The sequence below is a fragment of the Bufo bufo genome, chromosome 6 (assembly GCF_905171765.1).
Source record: "Bufo bufo chromosome 6, aBufBuf1.1, whole genome shotgun sequence".
Classification (NCBI taxonomy): domain Eukaryota; kingdom Metazoa; phylum Chordata; class Amphibia; order Anura; family Bufonidae; genus Bufo; species Bufo bufo.
The window spans coordinates 340,896,208-340,916,598 of NC_053394.1; the positions used below are offsets into that span (position 1 = coordinate 340,896,208).

General features: G+C 41.4%; 1 protein-coding gene across 1 annotated transcript in view; it reads left to right on the forward strand.

The window, feature by feature from the left end:
* Window positions 1-20,391, forward strand: part of PTPRT (protein tyrosine phosphatase receptor type T) — a 429,759-nt gene that overhangs the window by 318,878 nt on the left and 90,490 nt on the right. Inside the window, exon 13 of the mRNA XM_040436598.1 lies at window positions 3,178-3,214. Within this exon, the coding sequence (XP_040292532.1) occupies window positions 3,178-3,214 (37 nt within the window). The remainder of the gene's footprint in view (window positions 1-3,177; window positions 3,215-20,391) is intronic.

Below are 20,391 nucleotides of genomic sequence, written 5' to 3' on the forward strand. Positions count from 1 at the left end.
TTAGCTGGCGGTGGATGTGCAGAATTTATGTAGAGCTTCCTTGTGGCATAGATTTAGACCATTTTCTACGCCTACCCTTCCACGCTCACGCCACACCCACATTTTTTAGACCTGACATGAGCTACAATCTGCGACACATGTACAACAAAAAGTGCCGTATATCTGTTTGTAAATGACCCCCATAGTGTATTTCTTATACACTCCAATGCTCCCTCTGATGGAGCAGAATGATCGCTCTTCATTACAATCTAGGGGGTATGGAAGCAGCCTTTTATAGCATGCTTAGCTTTTCTCCTATACCAGAATATGAATGTGTAGCCATCTCCTCTCCTGGAAACAGGGAACACAGGAGTAGGATCATTAAAAAAAAATACTTTCTGAGGATAATACAGGGTGGGCCATTTATATGGATACACCTTAATAAAATGGGAATGGTTGGTGATATTAACTTCCTGTTTGTGGCACATTAGTATATGTGAGGGGGGAAACTTTTCAAGATGGGTGGTGACCATGGCGGCCATTTTGAAGTCGGCCATTTTGAATCCAACTTTTGTTTTTTCAATAGGAAGAGGGTCATGTGACACATCAAACTTATTGGGAATTTCACAAGAAAAACAATGCTGTGCTTGGTTTTAACGTAACTTTATTCTTTCATGAGTTATTTACAAGTTTCTGACCACTTATAAAATGTGTTCAATGTGCTGCCCATTGTGTTGGATTGTCAATGCAACCCTCTTCTCCCACGCTTCACACGCTGATAGCAACAACGCAGGAGAAATGCTAGCACAGGCTTCGAGTATCCGTAGTTTCAGGTGCTGCACATCTCATATCTTCACAGCATAGACAATTGCCTTCAGATGACCCCAAAGATAAAATTCTAAGGGGGTCAGATCGGGAGACCTTGGGGGCCATTCAACTGGCCCACGACGACCAATCCACTTTCCAGGAAACTGTTCATCTAGGAATGCTCGGACCTGACACCCATAATGTGGTGGTGCACCATCTTGCTGGAAAAACTCAGGGAACGTGCCAGCTTCAGTGCATAAAGAGGGAAACACATCATCATGTAGCAATTTCGCATATCCAGTGACCCACTTAGACTTTTATCTTTGGGGTCATCTGAAGGCAATTGTCTATGCTGTGAAGATACGAGATGTGCAGCACCTGAAACTACGGATACTGGAAGCCTGTGCTAGCATTTCTCCTGCGTTGTTGCTATCAGTGTGTGAAGAGTGGGAGAAGAGGGTTGCATTGACAATCCAACACAATGGGCAGCACATTGAACACATTTTATAAGTGGTCAGAAACTTGTAAATAACTCATGAAAGAATAAAGTTACGTTAAAACCAAGCACAGCATTGTTTTTCTTGTGAAATTCCCAATAAGTTTGATGTGTCACATGACCCTCTTCCTATTGAAAAAACAAAAGTTGGATTCAAAATGGCCGACCTTAAAATGGCCGCCATGGTCACCACCCATCTTGAAAAGTTTCCCCCTTACATATACTAATGTGCCACAAACAGGAAGTTAATATCACCAACCATTCCCATTTTATTAAGGTGTATCCATATAAATGGCCCACCCTGTATATTAGAGTATACACAAGTCCAAACGTGGAGTCCCAAATAGTTCTGCTGCCCATAGAGTAATAGATTTACATTACATCAACATTAACTTCTTACTTGATCAAAACATAGTCTACTGTATATAGTCAGTAATACAGTATTACATTGACCAGCACCTGCTCATTTTCAAGATCAGGGTTTCAGAACTGCAGAACACCACTAATCTGACTGACACAGATTTTATGCACGTGAATATGGTTTCCACAACCCACTTCACATGCATGTGAAATTTACCCAGTGGATTTTTGGCACCAGATGAGGATGAATCCCACTGTGGCAGTGGGGCTAATCTTACATATCCACAGTGGAAATCCAAGTGCAATCATCAGATTCCCGCCATCGATCATGTAGTATAATATATTTTAATTAGCAATTTGCAAATTCAACCCGTCTGAACATACCCTAAAAGTGGTTTCACACACAAATGTTTTTAAAGGGTCATTGAGTTTTTGTAAAACTTTAGATCTGTCATAGAGACATCAAAGGTATTAATCAGTGGGGGTTTGAGTGCTAGGACGAATGAGGAGAGAGAAGAGCTTGCATATAGCACTTTCTTTTCTCACTGCAGGGAATGGAATCGAGATGAGCCCATAGACTTTCTTATGAGTATGTCTTGCTTCGCCTCCCGCAGCGACCCTTTAAAATAACTCTACTGTTTTTGATGCAGTTTAAGCCAAAGTCTGGGAAGTATAATTTTGTCCCATATATTTACCATTACTTTTGAATCTGCTTCTGATTTTGGCTCAAAAATGTCATGGAAAAACTGCAGTATATAAAAAAAACCATTGTAAAAAACCACCTTAAAGGCTCATGCACATGACCGTATGTATTTTGCATTGTAATAATGCCTATCCTTGTCCGCAAAACAGACAAAAATAGGACACGTTCTATTTTTTTGTGGAACGGACTTGTGGACATATGGATACGGAATGCACACAGAGTCTTTTCCATTTTTATTGCGGCCCCATTGATATGAAAAGTTCCGCATACGGGCCGTAAAAAAACGGAAACAAACAAGAAATATGTTCATGTGCATGAGCCCTAAGGGTGGATGCATACGTGGCTTTTTAGGAAAGGCGCCAATGCAATTTTTCTTTTAGCCAAAGTCAGAAGTGAATCCAGCAGGAAGAGGTGGAAGTGCTTCCTTGATATTTCTTATACCTTTTGAAACCACTTCCACCTTCTAAAGCCTTTTAAAGCCACTTGTGGTTTTGGCAAAAAATATATATATATATCTGGAATAACTACTACAACACTACAGAATTTTTCCAAAAGATGCCATGTGGGAAACTACCCATAGACTAAATTGACGAAGGTTGTAGTTGCCAAAAGAATTAGTCAAGCAATTGAATTAGCAGAAGGCAAGGTTTCTTATAAAATTCTTAGAACGAGATTGCAAAAAAATGAAAAAAATGTATGTCTATATACATGCAAAAGTGTAGAATGAACAGACAAAACAAAGACAGCAAATAGCCAATAAAACAAATAAAACATGTACATTGACAAATACAATCGAATACTTTGTAATATTGTCTCTATGTTGTTTTTACAGGAGACTAAAATCAGCTGTGTCCGGCTGGCCTCAAAAGGTGAAAAACGTTTTATTTTATTTATTAAGTATATTGTATTACTGTTGAATTAAGCAAGCAATATCATAAAGTACTAAACGGCCATTTATCAAAACTAGTACAAGCCAAGATTCCAATTCTCATGTTTCAGAGGCCATTTTGAAATTGTCAGGGACCGTGTGAATGAAGGCTACTTCCGTTTTCCCCTGCACTAGATTTTATGAATCTCTCCTATATGATAACATGCCAAGAAAAGACCTTCAAAAAGGGCTTCACACTTTGGTGTTCAGAGTTAGCAATGGTTTACAGACTGCAAAGGCTTTTTATGTTCACCTTTACGGTTGAGCAATTCATTTATTTTACAGCATTTTCCCAAAAATGTACCTAGAATCTGCTCCAGTCTCATGGTGGATGTAGTTATGCACATGACTTGTGGACATAGGAGAATATTAACCCTCACTTTGTTGTCATTTCTGCTGTTGCTTGAAATATCCCTCTCCAGTTATCGATATGATGCAGAGAGACAAAATCAAATTAAAACATATAAAAAAATAATATTAAAAGAAAGTGAGCGGCAAATAAAGGTTTCCATTTTTTCATTGGACAAGTCGTTGCTAGGTGGCGTCCTCTAGCCAGATATTTTATGTTTTCTTGCATTTCTATTTAAGGTAAAGGTTCACAACAATTTACAGCAATTCCATAAAATTACGGTACTCGTTTTCCAATTGATAGTAATTGCGTAAGTGCGGGAAATATAGGAGCGTTTTTTATGTATTTTTCGATTGTAGAGAGGCTGCAGGAATGCTAAATTTTTTAATAAGGCAGAGTAATTTCTTTGTATTTTAATCTAAATAAATCTAAAATTCTGCAATGATATGTGACATTCACTAATCTATTTTATAGTGGTGCAAAGTGGTGGTGCATTCTAATGCAAAGCTTCAAATAGTCTTAATAAGAAATGCATTGGTATAAGATTTATTAAGAGGCTCACTCTTAGTAATTTGGTGCATCTCAGGAGGAACATGAGTTAGAAATGTAAATCAATGCCAGATTTTTGGCATAAATTATTGTTATTTATTATATTTTATTATTATGTATCTGATGCAAGTAAAATTGAAATTGTTTGGCCAAGTAGGTCCCGCTCCCTCCCAGGTGATGCCTATATTGGAAAGGTGGCAAGTGCCATGTGGAAGAGGGCTTACGCAAAAGTTTGGTACTTATCTAAACCAGAAACTTGGCATACAGGCTTTAACAGGGTATTTTAGTGCAAAAAGATATAATGGGATGCCTGTGTAATAGTTAAAAGCAAAGTAGCTTATACTCACCTTGGCAATTTCCCGACAGTACATGGGTACCCGCTTATCGATCCTGTCTCAACATGGCAGGAAACGACAGGAATGGTGATCAGCCAATGACTGGCTGCAGAGATGACCCTTCTGAGCCAGTGATTGCCTGAGCGGCATTCACAGCCATTTCCTGCTGCATCCAGATGTCAGCAGGAAGTGAAGAGTAGCAGGGACCAATGCACCAGAAAGCAGCATGGGGATCTGCGAGTTGAGTATAGGCTAGTTTGTTATTTATTTTTCTACTGGAATACCCCTTTAATAAATCCCCCCACAAAACAAAATGATAAAAAATCCTAGCTATCTAGGACCACTAGAGGGAGCTAGGAATTTATGGCATGCTTGCACACTGAAATCTCCTATGCTCCCCCTGGAGGCTGCTGCAAGTAGCCCGAAAATTATCTTTTAACTTTGTGTCTAGGAGCGTAATATCATAAAAAACACTATTAACATATATTAAGAAACTAAGAAGTACGTACAGTAATGTTGAAATTAAAAAAAACTTTATATTAATGGATGAGCAGTTAGTGTTGCTGCAGTGGATATAATCATATGGCTTCACAAAGACTTGCATAGCGATGTATACCCTGTATATCCAGGAAAACTGAATGCATGGATGAATTACACAGATATGGATACCATGTATCATGTCATGCATTTTATAATAGAAAATCTTTTAGATCCATATACAAAGACATCTGTCATAAATCTAATTTATCTATCAGGGCAAGTGAACCACAAAAGCAGAACGCTCGTTCGGTAAATGCAGTGTGTATAGATTGCCATGTGCAAGAGCTTGCTTGCATATTTGAACCTTTTCCAACACCACAGACAAATTGCACTTAAATTACAGAAAAATAACACAACCATGAAAGGTCTCCCTCCCCGTTCACATATTATCTACCCTTAGTAAATTTCGACACTTAAAATCAGAGCAGGCACTTACTGTATGCTATGGTGATGTCACTAATTCTTAGTGAATTGACAAGCTGCATGACGATGAGAAGAAAATGCTAATAAAAATATATGTGGTTATAATAATTTAGAATCAATCTATAAAATGCCTGCTTTTCATGAAGGTCAAATCTACTTTAAGTATGCTTTTCACATGCATTTCTTAAAGACACCATAAAATATAAAGCGTCAAGAAGAGAAATGCATTCCATTAATACCCTGTAATTGCAATTTATTTACATGAAATTTATTTTAAAATGAAGTCGCTGAAGGAGCTTTTCATAAAATAGCAGCTTTATATTGTTTTTGTTTGCTTACAATGAATTCTAGATATGCTGAAAATTAATAAATGCTGCACTGCCCTTTCTTCTAGAATGACTAAAGTAGAGCTCCACATCTAACATACAACTTGTTCTCCAAGAGCTGATTCCCCAGCCTTTGATAAAGTTAGGCTTATTTTTTAGTAAGACTAAGTCACCTCCAATGGTGTATGTGTCATAAAGGTAGACAATATGGCTGCTATGGGCCCCATTCATTTGGCTACTAGGTGATAAGCACCTGTACAAGACTCCACTTATGGCATATTGACAGGACTTTTGAGAACCGGGCCCCATCTTCCATTTTATGTGAATGAAAAGGTGCATGAGCATCAGTGGTTCTCTGCGTTCAGTTCTATGGAAGTTGGCTATTTTTGGGAACTCTTACAGAAGTGAATTGAGCAATATGTGCTTGTGTGGCCACCTCTCCATTCACAACAGCCACAAGACCAGGCCCTGCTCTCAAAATATGTGCAAGTCCCAGATGAGAATATCCCTTTAAGGCTTATGTCACAAACCAGAGACTCAGGACAAGCTTCCGGGACGTCAGACACAACCGAAATACTAGGGACAATGAAATAAACAGGAAACCCCAATGTACTGCCACCGAGCAGTGGGAGTAACCCACTGTGCCACTGACTAGCCATACTCTGGAGGGGCGTAGCTAAGCAAATACCGGGACTTCACTAGAGCCACTGATGGTGAGGATAGACTAACCGTCAGTAGTTGCCAGGGGCGACTCCAGAGCGTAAACAAGCCAGTGGCAGCAAGAACCGGAACCAGAAGGTGCCAAAGGAACCAGCAGTACATTGAGCAGGCAAAGACGGGGCAAGGCAATTCAGAATACAGGTAATAACATAAACCAGGCATAGCAAGAACAGAAACCAGACATAGACAGACATGGCATAAACAGACTGGGCATTCCCCCTCTGGGGAACACAGGAACCCACTTCCGCAGGCAGGAGCAGTGAGGCACTGCAAGACAGACAAAACAGAACATTAGGATCAGTAAAGACTGCCACAGACATAAGCAGAACAGGCATGGACAGACAGGAACAGACGCAGATACGCTCTGCTAGGCGCTCGGACGCAGATACAGCTCTGCTAAGCTAAGGACAGATTCAGATACAAACAAGAACAGGCAAGGACATAACATAGCAACCAAACGGAAACATCAATGCAGAACCAGGAATACCACACAGAAACATGAACAGACATGAACGGAAGCAGGGAACCCAAGGGTCAGTAGCAAGGGGGGAACACATCATAACCAGGAACAGAACAAACAAAACTGACCATAAGACTCCATGCTCACAGGCTGAAAAAGCCAGTTAATGAGAGAACCTCTAAGGACACACCCACGGAACATCAGAGGGGACTTAACCCTTACAGAACCAAACGGGAGGTACTACAAGCAGGTCAGAGGTAACAGAAACCACAGCACCAAAAACTGCAGTACTGGACGTTGCCAATAGCAACTGTCCAGAAATACCCTCTGGGAGATCATACTGCCAAGAGGAGGGAAAAGTACACGGATTGTGCACACCACCGAACCGTCGCCAGCACGCAGCCCCAAGAAACAAGCCTACACAGGAGGCAACCTGCAGGCTGTACGCTCGGGAACGTGCAGCCAGCGGACACGGCAACACAGTCACCGTGAGGCAACGCGTAACAGTTTACAAGTTTAGTCACCAAAGTCACATGGCATCAGGGTTGGAATGGGCCACCAGACGACCAGAGGATCCTCTAGTGGCCCCATGCTCTAATACCATACTGGGCACCAAATGTTCAGGAGAAAAACCATTTGGAGCTTCCTTTGGAGATAATTAGTGTTGAGCGCGAATATTCGAATATCAAATTTTTTTCGCGAATATCGGCACTTCGCTAATTCGCGAATATTTCGAATATAGTGATATAAATTCGATATTTTGAATATTCTTTTTTTTTTTTTTTTTTATTGTTATATTTTTTTCTTTCCCACTTCCCTAAAGTTGTTCTTACCTGTCCTTTGGATTCCTGGCTTCCTGGCTGCTCCAGTCAGTGCCCGTTGCCGCTTCTGCCGACTTCCGTGCTAATGGAGCATCTCCATCACCATGGGAACGTCTCCATATACTAGAATGTACTGTCGGATTTGAGAATTACGTGAAAAATCGCAATTCGATTATTTCAAGTTATAATAATCGAATTTCGATTTTAACTTAGCACTGCTATATTCCATATTAGGCTATGGAATATAGCAGTGCTAAGTTAAAATTGAAATTCGATTATTATAACTTGAATTAATCGAATTGCGATTTCAACTTGGACCTGGTTTACTATGGTTGGCTTGGTAGAATTAGCGAATATGACGAATATATTCGTTATATTCCACAAAATGAATATAACGAATGTATTCGTCATATTCCACAAAACCAAGATAACGAAGTATTCTGCATCTTCGTTTTAGCTACCTATTCATCAACTTCGCTAATTCTAGCAATCATATAGGAAACTTTACTATAGAGACAGCTAAGTTTAATTCGCTATGCGATTATATTACTTTGCTTTTTTTTATAAATAGAATAATTATAATAATTATCAGGTATTATAATTATTCTATTTTTTTTTTTAAAAAGCAGTCATATAATCGCATAGCGAATTAAACTTATCTGTCTCTATAGTAAACTTTCCTATATGATTGCTAGAATTAGCGAAGTTGATGAATAGGTAGCTAAAACGAAGATGCAGAATACTTCGTTATCTTAGTTTTGCGGAATATGACGAATACATTCGTTGTATTCGTTTTGTGGAATATAACGAATATATTCGTCATATTCGCTAATTCTACCAAGCCAACCATAGTAAACCAGGTCCAAGTTGAAATCGCAATTCGATTAATTCAAGTTATAATAATCGAATTTTGATTTTAACTTAGCACTGCTATATTCCATAGCCTAATATGGAATATAGCAGTGCTAAGTTAAAATCGAAATTCGATTATTATAACTTGAAATAATCGAATTGCGATTTTTCACGTAATTCTCAAATCCGACAGTACATTCTAGTATATGGAGACGTTCCCATGGTGATGGGGACGCTCCATGAGCACGGAAGTCGGCAGAAGCGGCAACGGGCACTGACTGGAGCAGCCAGGAAGCCAGGAATCCAAAGGACAGGTAAGAACAACTTTAGGGAAGTGGGAAAGAAAAAAATATAACAATAAAAAAATTTAAAAATTCAAGTTATAATAATCGAATTTCGATTTTAACTTAGCACTGCTATATTCCATATTAAGCTAGAATTAACGAATATGGAATATAGCAGTGCTAAGTTAAAATCGAAATTCGATTATTATAACTTGAATTAATCGCATTGCTATTTCAATAGGAGAGTAGCCTTTAAGTTAAAATCGCAATACGCGATTATTTAAATCGCATATTAATCGCGATAACAAGAATAATGACGAATATTCAATTTCGACGAATATAAAACGAATATTCTATCGAATATTCGCGAATTCGGTCAAAATCGAATATGGCACCTGCCGCTTATCACTAGAGATAATCACTTGCCACTGGAGACTATCTATGTGATTTAAATAAGACTTTATTGATGATATAAGAGTTGGGCCTCAAGAATAATATCCTCTGGTGGGCACAAAAAATCCCAGTCTGACACTGCATGGCATTTGTGGAATAAAGTGGGGTCACCACCCGGCAGTAGCAGTGCCAGGGGAAGGCAATGACTGGGTCACTGACTTACAAGCATGAGTATGCCCTGCAGCACATAGGCATTTATGTGTATTACGGGTATAGTGCACCAGAATGATTTTTTGATCTGTTAAATGGTGGGCCCAGTGCAAAAAAGTCATGAGTTGACCCTCTCCTTTCCTGAACATTATAGAAATTAAGCTCAACCACCCCTACTCCATAGATGCCCTCCAGAGATTGTACCTACTGGGCTCAAACTGGACTTCTTTATTACAATTGACACTATAGGGTGCCTGCTTCAACTGCCCTGTTTGCTCCATGATTAAAGCAGTCTTATCCTCTAATGCCATGAGTTTTCACCAGAGTTTTGCCAGAGTAGCTTCATGGAGTCAACAGTGAAGCTTGGGGAAGTAATTCAAGAGCTTTTATATGAAAAATAATGCATATAACAACTGAATACTAGTGATGAGCGGCAGGGGTCATATTTGAATTCGCAATATCTTGCGAATATTTCGCAGACTATTCGTCGAATATTCACGAATTTGAATATTCGTTAAGAGTAGTGTTGATTGCGAATTTTCATAATGCGAATTTTCGTAATGAGTATCAATGAGATCGTAAAACTCCGATACAAAGGTATATTCTAACCCCCAGGCGTTCCCATGGTGACGGGGATGATTGTCGGGGAGGAGTATGCCAAACTGTACAGATTAAAAATAAAAAAAAAAAATAATATTCTAAAACACTAATATATTTGTTTTTTAGAATATTTGTAATATTCTAAAACAAGAATATATAGCAATATAGCTAATATTCGAAAAAAAATAAATGTAGAACAATTTAACTACCGTAATATAGTGCTATAATCTTTTTTTTTAATAGTTGTAATTTTTTTCCAATCTGAGCTTCAGATAAGAAAAAAATTACAACTATTAGACAAAGAAGATTATAGCACTATATTAGCTAAATTGCTCTATATTCGTTTTTTTTTAGAATATTGGCTATATTGCTATATATTCGTTTTTTAGAATATTCGTAATAACTTAAGCAGGGAGGAATCATGACTTCATATGGAAAAAAAGACGAATATTCTAAAAAACAAATATATTCGATATGGTGCTATATATTTGTTTTTTAGAATATTCGTAATATTCTAAAACAAGAATATATAGCAATATAGCGAATATTCAAGATTTTTTTTTAATCAATACACATGATCCCTCCCTGCTTCTAGCTTGTGGGCCAATGAGAAGGCTGCAATATCTTTGACTTTAGGAGTAGAGTTGATTGCGAATTTTCGTAATGCAAATTTTCATAATGAGAATTTTCGTAATGCGAATTTTCGTAATATTATAATTCACTATATTGCTATATATTCTTGTTTTAGAATATTACGAATATTCTAAAAAACAAATATATAGCAATATAGCGAATATTCAAAAAAAAAAATATAGAGCAATTTAGCTAATATAGTGCTTTAATCTTCTTAGTCTAATAGTTGCAATTTTTTTCTCATCTGAAGTTCAGATTGGAAAAAAATAAAAATAAAGATTATAGCACTATATTAGCTAGATTGTTCTACATTTGTTTTTTTTTTATATTCGCTATATTGCTATATATTCTTGTTTTAGAATATTACAAATATTCTAAAAAACAAATATATTCATCTTTTAGAATATTTCTCATTTTTAAAAGATCTGTACAGTTGTTCCACTTTGGCATACTCCTCCCCGACAAGCGTCCCCATGGGAATGCCTGGGGGTTAGAATATACCATCGGATCTGAGTTTTTACGATCTCTTTGATTCTCATTACAAAAATTTGCATTACGAAAATTCTCATTACGAAAATTTGCAATCAACACTACTCCTAAAGTAAAAGATATTGCAGCCTTCTCATTGGTCCACAAGCTAGAAGCAGGGAGGGATCATGTGTCCTGATTTTAAAAAAATCTTGAATATTCGAAATTACGAATTTATATCACTATATTCTAAATATTTGCGAATTCTGGAAGTGCCGATATTCGCAATAGAAATTTGCAATTCGAATATTCGTGATCAACACTACTGAATGCCATTGAATATTTAACACCTGGTCTGAAAACATGATTGCCATACCATAGATTCAGTTTGATCATGGGCATTAAAATATGCAAATTATGGCATGGTCCACCCAACGTCGAGCATTTCAACCTAGTCATTGCTGTCGATTTTAAAACAGAAAAGTTTGTAATTCTTCATAAATGATCAGTCATGCTGCTAAAGTTACCCCATAATTCAGATCACAACAGTTTCTTTGTTTTCATGCAACCAACTCCAGCTTCGTATAATCACATCAATATGCAGTTGAGGCACTTCATGATCATGATCACATTTTTAGTAGCTCAATTGTTTTTAATCAGCCTATTCAAAAATGATTGATTGCTCCAGTACTCAGCGACTTCTATGACAGAGAAGAGATATCTGGAATAGCAGAGTAGAATCTTTTGGAATTGATTTAATGTAAAAAATAGAAACACTTTGAATTTACAGATGTATGCACGATGAAAGTCAAAAATGTTATATCATCTACCAAATATTTTGCAAAAAAGATTGCCATCATTAAGCAAGGGAACCTGCCACGTTGATCATGGTGTCTGATCTGCAGGTGGCATTTTATAGAGTATATATATATATATATATATATATATATACAGTACAGACCAAAAGTTTGGACACACCTTTAGAGTTAAGCGAACACCTGGATGTTCGGGTTCGAGAAGTTCGGCCGAACTTCCCGGAAATGTTCGGGTTCGGGATCCGAACCCGACCCGAACTTCGTCCCGAACCCGAACCCCATTGAAGTCAATGGGGACCCAAACTTTTCGGCACTAAAAAGGCTGTAAAACAGCCCAGGAAAGGGCTAGAGGGCTGCAAAAGGCAGCAAAATGTAGTTAAATCCCCTGCAAACAAATGTGGATAGGGAAATGAATTAAAATAAAAATAAAATAAATAAAAATTAACCAATATCAATTGGAGAGAGGTCCCATAGCAGAGAATCAGGCTTCATGTCAGCAGAGAATCAGTCTTAATGTCATAGCAGAGAATCAGGCTTCACGTCACCCAAAACTGGAACAGTCCATTGTCAGAAATTTAGGCCCCAGCACCCAGGCAGAGGAGAGAGGTCCCATAACATAGAATCTGGCTTCATGTCAGCAGAGAATCAGTCTTCATGTCATAGCAGAGAATCAGGCTTCATGTCATAGCAGAGAATCAGGCTTCACGTCACCCACCACTGGAACAGTCCATTGTCAGATATTTAGGCCCAGGCACCCAGGCAGAGGAGAGAGGTCCCATAACAGAGATTCAGGCTTCATGTCAGCAGAGAATCAGTCTTCATGTCATAGCAGAGAATCAGGCTTCACGTCACCCACCACTGGAACAGTCCATTGTCATATATTTAGGCCCCGGCACCCAGACAGAGGAGAGAGGTCGCATAGCAGAGAATCTGGCTTCATGTCAGCAGAGAATCAGTCTTCATGTCATAGCAGAGAATCATGCTTCACGTCACCCACCACTGGAACAGTCCATTGTCACATATTTAGGCCCAGGCACCCAGGCAGAGAAGAGAGGTCCCATAGCAGAGAATCTGGCTTCATGTCAGCAGAGAATCAGTCTTCATGTCATAGCAGAGAATCATGCTTCACGTCACCCAACATTGGAACAGTCCATTGTCATATAATTTAGGCCCCGGCACCCAGACAGAGGAGAGAGGTCCCATAACAGAGATTCAGGCTTCATGTCAGCGACTCAGCAGAGAATCAGTCTTCATGTCATAGCAGAGAATCAGGCTTCATGTCACCCACCACTGGAACAGGCCACTGTCAGATATTTTTAGGCCCCGGCACCCAGACAGAGGAGAGGTTCATTCAACTTTGGGTTGCCCCGCAATATAATGGTAAAATGAAAATAAAAATAGGATTGAATGAGGAAGTGCCCTGGAGTACAATAATATATGGTTAAGGGGAGGTAGTTAATGTCTAATCTGCACAAGGGATGGACAGGTCCTGTGGGATCCATGCCTGGTTCATTTTTATGAACGTCAGCTTGTCCACATTGGCTGTAGACAGGCGGCTGCGTTTGTCTGTAATGACGCCCCCTGCCGTGCTGAATACACGTTCAGACAAAACGCTGGCCGCCGGGCAGGCCAGCACCTCCAAGGCATAAAAGGCTAGCTCTGGCCACGTGTACAATTTGGAGACCCAGAAGGTTTCGGGGGCCGAACCATCAGTCAGTACGTGGAGGGGTGTGCACAGGTACTGTTCCACCATGTTAGTGAAATGTTGCCTCCTGCTAACACATTCCGTATCAGGTGGTGGTGCAGTTAGCTGTGGCGTGGTGACAAAACTTTTCCACATCTCTGCCATGCTAACCCTGCCCTCAGAGGAGCTGGCCGTGACACAGCTGCGTTGGCGACCTCTTGCTCCTCCTCTGCCTTCGCCTTGGGCTTCCACTTGTTCCCCTGTGACATTTGGGAATGCTCTCAGTAGCGCGTCTACCAACGTGCGCTTATACTCGCGCATCTTCCTATCACGCTCCAGTGTAGGAAGTAAGGTGGGCACATTGTCTTTGTACCGGGGATCCAGCAGGGTGGCAACCCAGTAGTCTGCACACGTTAAAATGTGGGCAACTCTGCTGTCGTTGCGCAGGCACTGCAGCATGTAGTCGCTCATGTGTGCCAGGCTGCCCAGAGGTAAGGACAAGCTGTCCTCTGTGGGAGGCGTATCGTCATCGTCCTGCGTTTCCCCCCAGCCACGCACCAGTGATGGGCCCGAGCTGCGTTGGGTGTCACCCCGCTGTGAACATGCTTTACCCTCATCCTCCTCCACCTCCTCCTCATCCTCGTCCTCCTCGTCCTCCAGTAGTGGGCCCTGTCTGGCCACATTTGTACCTGGCCTCTGCTGTTGCAAAAAACCTCCCTCTGAGTCACTTCGAAGAGACTGGCCTGAAAGTGCTAAAAATGACCCCTCTTCCTCCTCCTCCTCCTCCTGGGCCACCTCCTCTTCCATCATCGCCCTAAGTGTTTTCTCAAGGAGACATAGAAGTGGTATTGTAACGCTGATAACGGCGTCATCGCCACTGGCCATGTTGGTGGAGTACTTGAAACAGCGCAACAGGGCACACAGGTCTCGCATGGAGGCCCAGTCATTGGTGGTGAAGTGGTGCTGTTCCGCAGTGCGACTGACCCGTGCGTGCTGCAGCTGAAACTCCACTATGGCCTGCTGCTGCTCGCACAGTCTGTCCAGCATGTGTAAGGTGGAGTTCCACCTGGTGGGCACGTCGCATATGAGGCGGTGAGCTGGAAGGCCGAAGTTACGCTGTAGCGCAAACAGGCGAGCAGCGGCAGGATGTGAATGCCGGAAGCGTGAACAGACGGCCCGCACTTTATGCAGCAGCTCTGACATGTCGGGGTAGTTGCGAATGAACTTCTGCACCACCAAATTCAGCACATGCACCAGGCAAGGGATGTGAGTCAAACCGGCTAGTCCCAGAGCTGCAACGAGATTTCGCCCATTATCGCACACCACCAGGCCGGGCTTGAGGCTCACCGGCAGCAACCACTCGTTGGTCTGTTGTTCTATACCCCGCCACAACTCCTGTGCGGTGTGGGCCCTGTCCCCCAAACATATGAGTTTCAGAATGGCCTGCTGACGTTTACCCCGGGCTGTGCTGAAGTTGGTGGTGAAGGTGTGTGGCTGACTGAATGAGCAGGTGGAAGAAGAGGAGGAGGAAGCTGAGTAGGAGGAGACAGGAGGCAAAGAATGTTGCCCTGCGATCCTTGGCGGCGGAAGGACGTGCGCCAAACAGCTCTCCGCCTGGGGCCCAGCCGCCACTACATTTACCCAGTGTGCAGTTAGGGAGATATAGCGTCCCTGGCCGTGCTTACTGGTCCACGTATCTGTGGTTAGGTGGACCTTGCCACAGATGGCGTTGCGCAGTGCACACTTGATTTTATCGGATACTTGGTTGTGCAGGGAAGGCACGGCTCTCTTGGAGAAGTAGTGCCGGCTGGGAACAACATACTGTGGGACAGCAAGCGACATGAGCTGTTTGAAGCTGTCTGTGTCCACCAGACTAAATGACAGCATTTCATAGGCCAGTAGTTTAGAAATGCTGGCATTCAGGGCCAGGGATCGAGGGTGGCTAGGTGGATATTTACGCTTTCTCTCAAATATTTGTGAGATGGAGAGCTGAACGCTGCCGTGTGACATGGTTGAGATGCTTGGTGACGCAGGTGGTGGTGTTGGTGGTACATCCCATGTTTGCTGGGCGGCAGGTGCCAACGTTCCTCCAGAGGCGGAGGAAGAGGCCGAGGCGGCAGCAGCAGAAGAGGCCGAGGCGGCAGCAGCAGAAGAGGTAGCAGGGGGAGCCTGAGTGACTTCCTTGTTTTTAAGGTGTTTACTCCACTGCAGTTCATGCTTTGCATGCAGGTGCCTGGTCATGCAGGTTGTGCTAAGGTTCAGAACGTTAATGCCTCGCTTCAGGCTCTGATGGCACAGCGTGCAAACCACTCGGGTCTTGTCGTCAGCACATTGTTTGAAGAAGTGCCATGCCAGGGAACTCCTTGAAGCTGCCTTTGGGGTGCTCGGTCCCAGATGGCCGCGGTCAGTAGCAGGCGGAGTCTCTTGGCGGGAGGTGTTCTGATTTTGCCCACTGCTCCCTCTTTGTCTTTTGCTACGCTGTTGGCTCGGTCTCACCACTGCCTCTTCCTCCGAACTGTGAAAGTCAGTGGCACGACCTTCATTCCATGTGGGGTCTAGGACCTCATCGTCCCCTGCATCGTCTTCATCCCTGACCTCCTGTTCAGTCTGCACACTGCAGAAAGACGCAGCAGTTGGAACCTGTGTTTCGTCATCATCAGAGACGTGCTGAGGTGGTATTCCCATGTCCTCCTCATCAGGAAACATAAGTGGTTGTGCGTTAGTGCATTCTATGTCTTCCACCGCTGGGGAAGGGCTAGGTGGATGCCCTTGGGAAACCCTGGCAGCAGAGTCTTCAAACAGCATAAGAGACTGTTGCATAACTTGAGGCTCAGACAGTTTCCCTGATATGCATGGGGGTGATGTGACAGACTGATGGGCTTGGTTTTCATGCGCCATCTGTGCACTTTCTGCAGAAGACTGGGTGGGAGATAATGTGAACGTGCTGGATCCACTGTCGGCCACCCAATTGACTAATGCCTGTACCTGCTCAGGCCTTACCATCCTTAGAACGGCATTGGGCCCCACCAAATATCCCTGTAAATTCTGGCGGCTACTGGGACCTGAGGTAGTTGGTACACTAGGACGTGTGGCTGTGGCAGAACGGCCACGTCCTCTCCCAGCACCAGAGGGTCCACTAACACCACCACGACCATGTCCGCGTCCCTTACTAGATGTTTTCCTCATTGTTACCGTTCACCACAATAAGAAAAATATTATTTGGCCCAATGTATTGAATTCAATTTCAGGCCTTTTTTTACAGACACCTAACACTATCTGGCTATCTATTTAGGTACCGTATTACACTAATACAGGCACAGCAGTAATGACAGATTTAGCTGAATATAAATTTGAGGCCTATTATTTAGGCGCTGGGTGACAGGTATACGTTTACGGACAGAATTAGACTTGGATATGCACAGTAGCGTGTGTGTGAAGTTATTGAGAATGACCCTATCAGCACCTTGAATCTAATATACCCTTTTAGGGATAGATTTAAAGTAGGCCTGATACAGCAGAAACCACTAATTTAGAAAATTGCTAGGTTGGGAATTGTATTTCAACCCAGAACAAAAACTGTGCTTTGACGGACACAAAATAACTTGAGCAGCTACAGCAATAGCCACAGATTTAGCTGAATATAAATTTGAGGCCTATTATTTAGGTGCTGGGTGACAGGTATACGTTTACGGACAGAATTAGACTTGGATATGCACAGTAGCGTGTGTGTGAAGTTATTGAGAATGACCCTATCAGCACCTTGAATCTAATATACCCTTTTAGGGATAGATTTAAAGTAGGCCTGATACAGCAGAAACCACTAATTTAGAAAATTGCTAGGTTGGGAACTGTATTTCAACCCAGAACAAAAACTGTGCTTTGACGGACACAAAATAACTTGAGCAGCTACAGCAATAGCCACAGATTTAGCTGAATATAAATTTGAGGCCTATTATTTAGGTGCTGGGTGACAGGTATACGTTTACGGACAGAATTAGACTTGGATATGCACAGTAGCGTGTGTGTGAAGTTATTGAGAATGACCCTATCAGCACCTTGAATCTAATATACCCTTTTAGGGATAGATTTAAATAACCACACTATTGATGGTTAAATGGACTTGGTGGCAGATTGCCCCTGATGTAGGATATAGCCAAAAAATAACCACACTATTGATGGTTAAATGGACTTGGTGGCAGCTTGCCCCTGATGTAGGATATAGCCAAAAAATAACCACACTATTGATGGTTAAATGGACTTGGTGGCAGCTTGCCCTTGATGTAGGATATAGCCAAAAAATAACCACACTATTGATGGTTAAATGGACTTGGTGACAGCTTGCCCCTGATGTAGGATATAGCAAAAAATAACCACACTATTGATGGTTAAATGGACTTGGTGGCAGCTTGTGCTGGCGCACCACAAGCCACAAAATGGCCGTCGATCACCCCAGAAAAAAGTGACTGAAAAACGCTCTGGGCAGCCTAAAGTGAGCAATTGAATAGCAGCAGTTCAATGATCCACAGCTGTAGATCGATCACTGTCTTAAATGTTTTGGAGGAGTTAATCACTGCCTAATCTCGCCCTAACGTCGCAGCTGCAACCTCTCCCTACACTTGTAACAGCAGAGTGACGTGCAGCGCTACGTGACCCAAGCTTATATAGAGGCTGGGTCACATGCTGCACTGGCCAATCACAGCCATGCCAATAGTAGGCATGGCTGTGATGGCCTCTTGGGGCAAGTAGTATGACGCTTGTTGATTGGCTGCTTTGCGGCCTTTCAAAAAGCGCCAAGAAAGCGCCAAACACCGAACCCGAACCCGGACTTTTGCGAAAATGTTCGGGTTTGGGTCCGTGTCACGGACACCCCAAAATTCGGTACGAACCCGAACTATACAGTTCGGGTTCGCTCATCCCTACACACCTTATCATTCAAACAGTTTTCTTTATTTTCATGACTATCAAGGCATCAAAACTATGAATTAACACATGTGGAATTATATACATAACAAACAAGTGTGAAACAACAGAAAATATGTCATATTCTAGGTTCTTCAAAGTAGCCACCTTTTGCTTTGATTACTGCTTTGCACACTCTTGGCATTCTCTTGATGAGCTTCAAGAGGTAGTCCCCTGAAATGGTCTTCCAACAGTCTTGAAGGAGTTCCCAGAGATGCTTAGCACTTGTTGGCCCTTTTGCCTTAACTCTGCGGTCCAGCTCACCCCAAACCATCTCGATTGGGTCCAGGTCCGGTGACTGTGGAGGCCAGGTCATCTGGCGCAGCACCCCATCACTCTCCTTCATGGTCAAATAGCCCTTACTTTCAAAGTTTTCCCAATTTTTTGGCTGACTTCTTAAAGTAATGATGGCCACTCGTTTTTCTTTACTTAGCTGCTTTTCTCTTGCCATAATACAAATTCTAACAGTCTATTCAGTAGGACTATCAGCTGTGTATCCACCTGACCACTCCTCAATGCAACTGATGGTCAAAACCCCATTTATAAGGCAAGAAATCACTTGTTAAACCTGACAGGGCACACCTGTGAAGTGAAAACCATTTCAGGGGACTACCTCTTGAAGCTCATCAAGAGAATGCCAAGAGTGTGCAAAGCAGTAATCAAAGCAAAAGGTGGCTACTTTGAAGAACCTAGAATATTACATATTTTCAGTTGTTTCACACTTGTTTGTTATGTATATAATTCTACATGTGTTAATTCATAGTTTTGATGCCTTCAGTGTGAATCTACAATTTTCATAGTCATGAAAATAAAGAAAACTCTTTGAATAAGAAGGTGTGTCCAAACTTTTGGTCTGGACTGTATATATATATATCAAAAGATTTAGCATGGCTTTAATTGTATTTTTTGTATTTTTTTTACATTTTTCTAATTTATTTAAAGAGGATCTGTCACCACAAAATGCATTGCAATCTGAATGCAGCATGTTATAGAGCAGGAGATGCTGAGCAGATTGATATATATTTTTGTGGGGAAAGATTAAGTAAACCTGTAATTTATATATTTGCTTTTTTGCAGCTCTGTGAAAAACTATAGGTACAGGAGGAAGGTGTTATCAGTAGGGATGAGCGAATAGACCTTCAGATCCAAGATCCAAAGTCGATTCGCTCAAAGCTTCATTTTAATGCTGTACAGCATTAAAATGTATGGGATCCCGCGAGTTGAAATGAGTTATCACCGAAGTCTTGTGACTTCGGCATTAAATTTTTAAACTTTAACTACTTTAGGACCCAGCCATTTATCCCCTTCAGGACCCAGCTTAATTTTGCAAATCTGACATGTGTCACTTTATGTGCTGATAACTTTAAAATGCTTTTACCTATCCAAGTCATTCTGAGACTGTTTTCTCATCACATATTGTACTTCACAGTATTTACAGTGGTAAATTTGAGTCAAAATATTTCATTTTTATTTATAAAAAAATACCAAATTTACAAAAAAAAAAAAAAAAATTCCCAATTTTCAACATTTCAATTTCTCTGCTTTTAAAACAGATTGTGATACCTCCTAAAATAGTTATCACTTTACATTTCCCATATGTCTACTTCATGTTTGGATCATTTTGTAAATTACATTTTCTTTTTTTGGGACGTTAGAAGGCTTAGAAGTTTAAAAGCAAATCTTGAAATTTTTCAGAA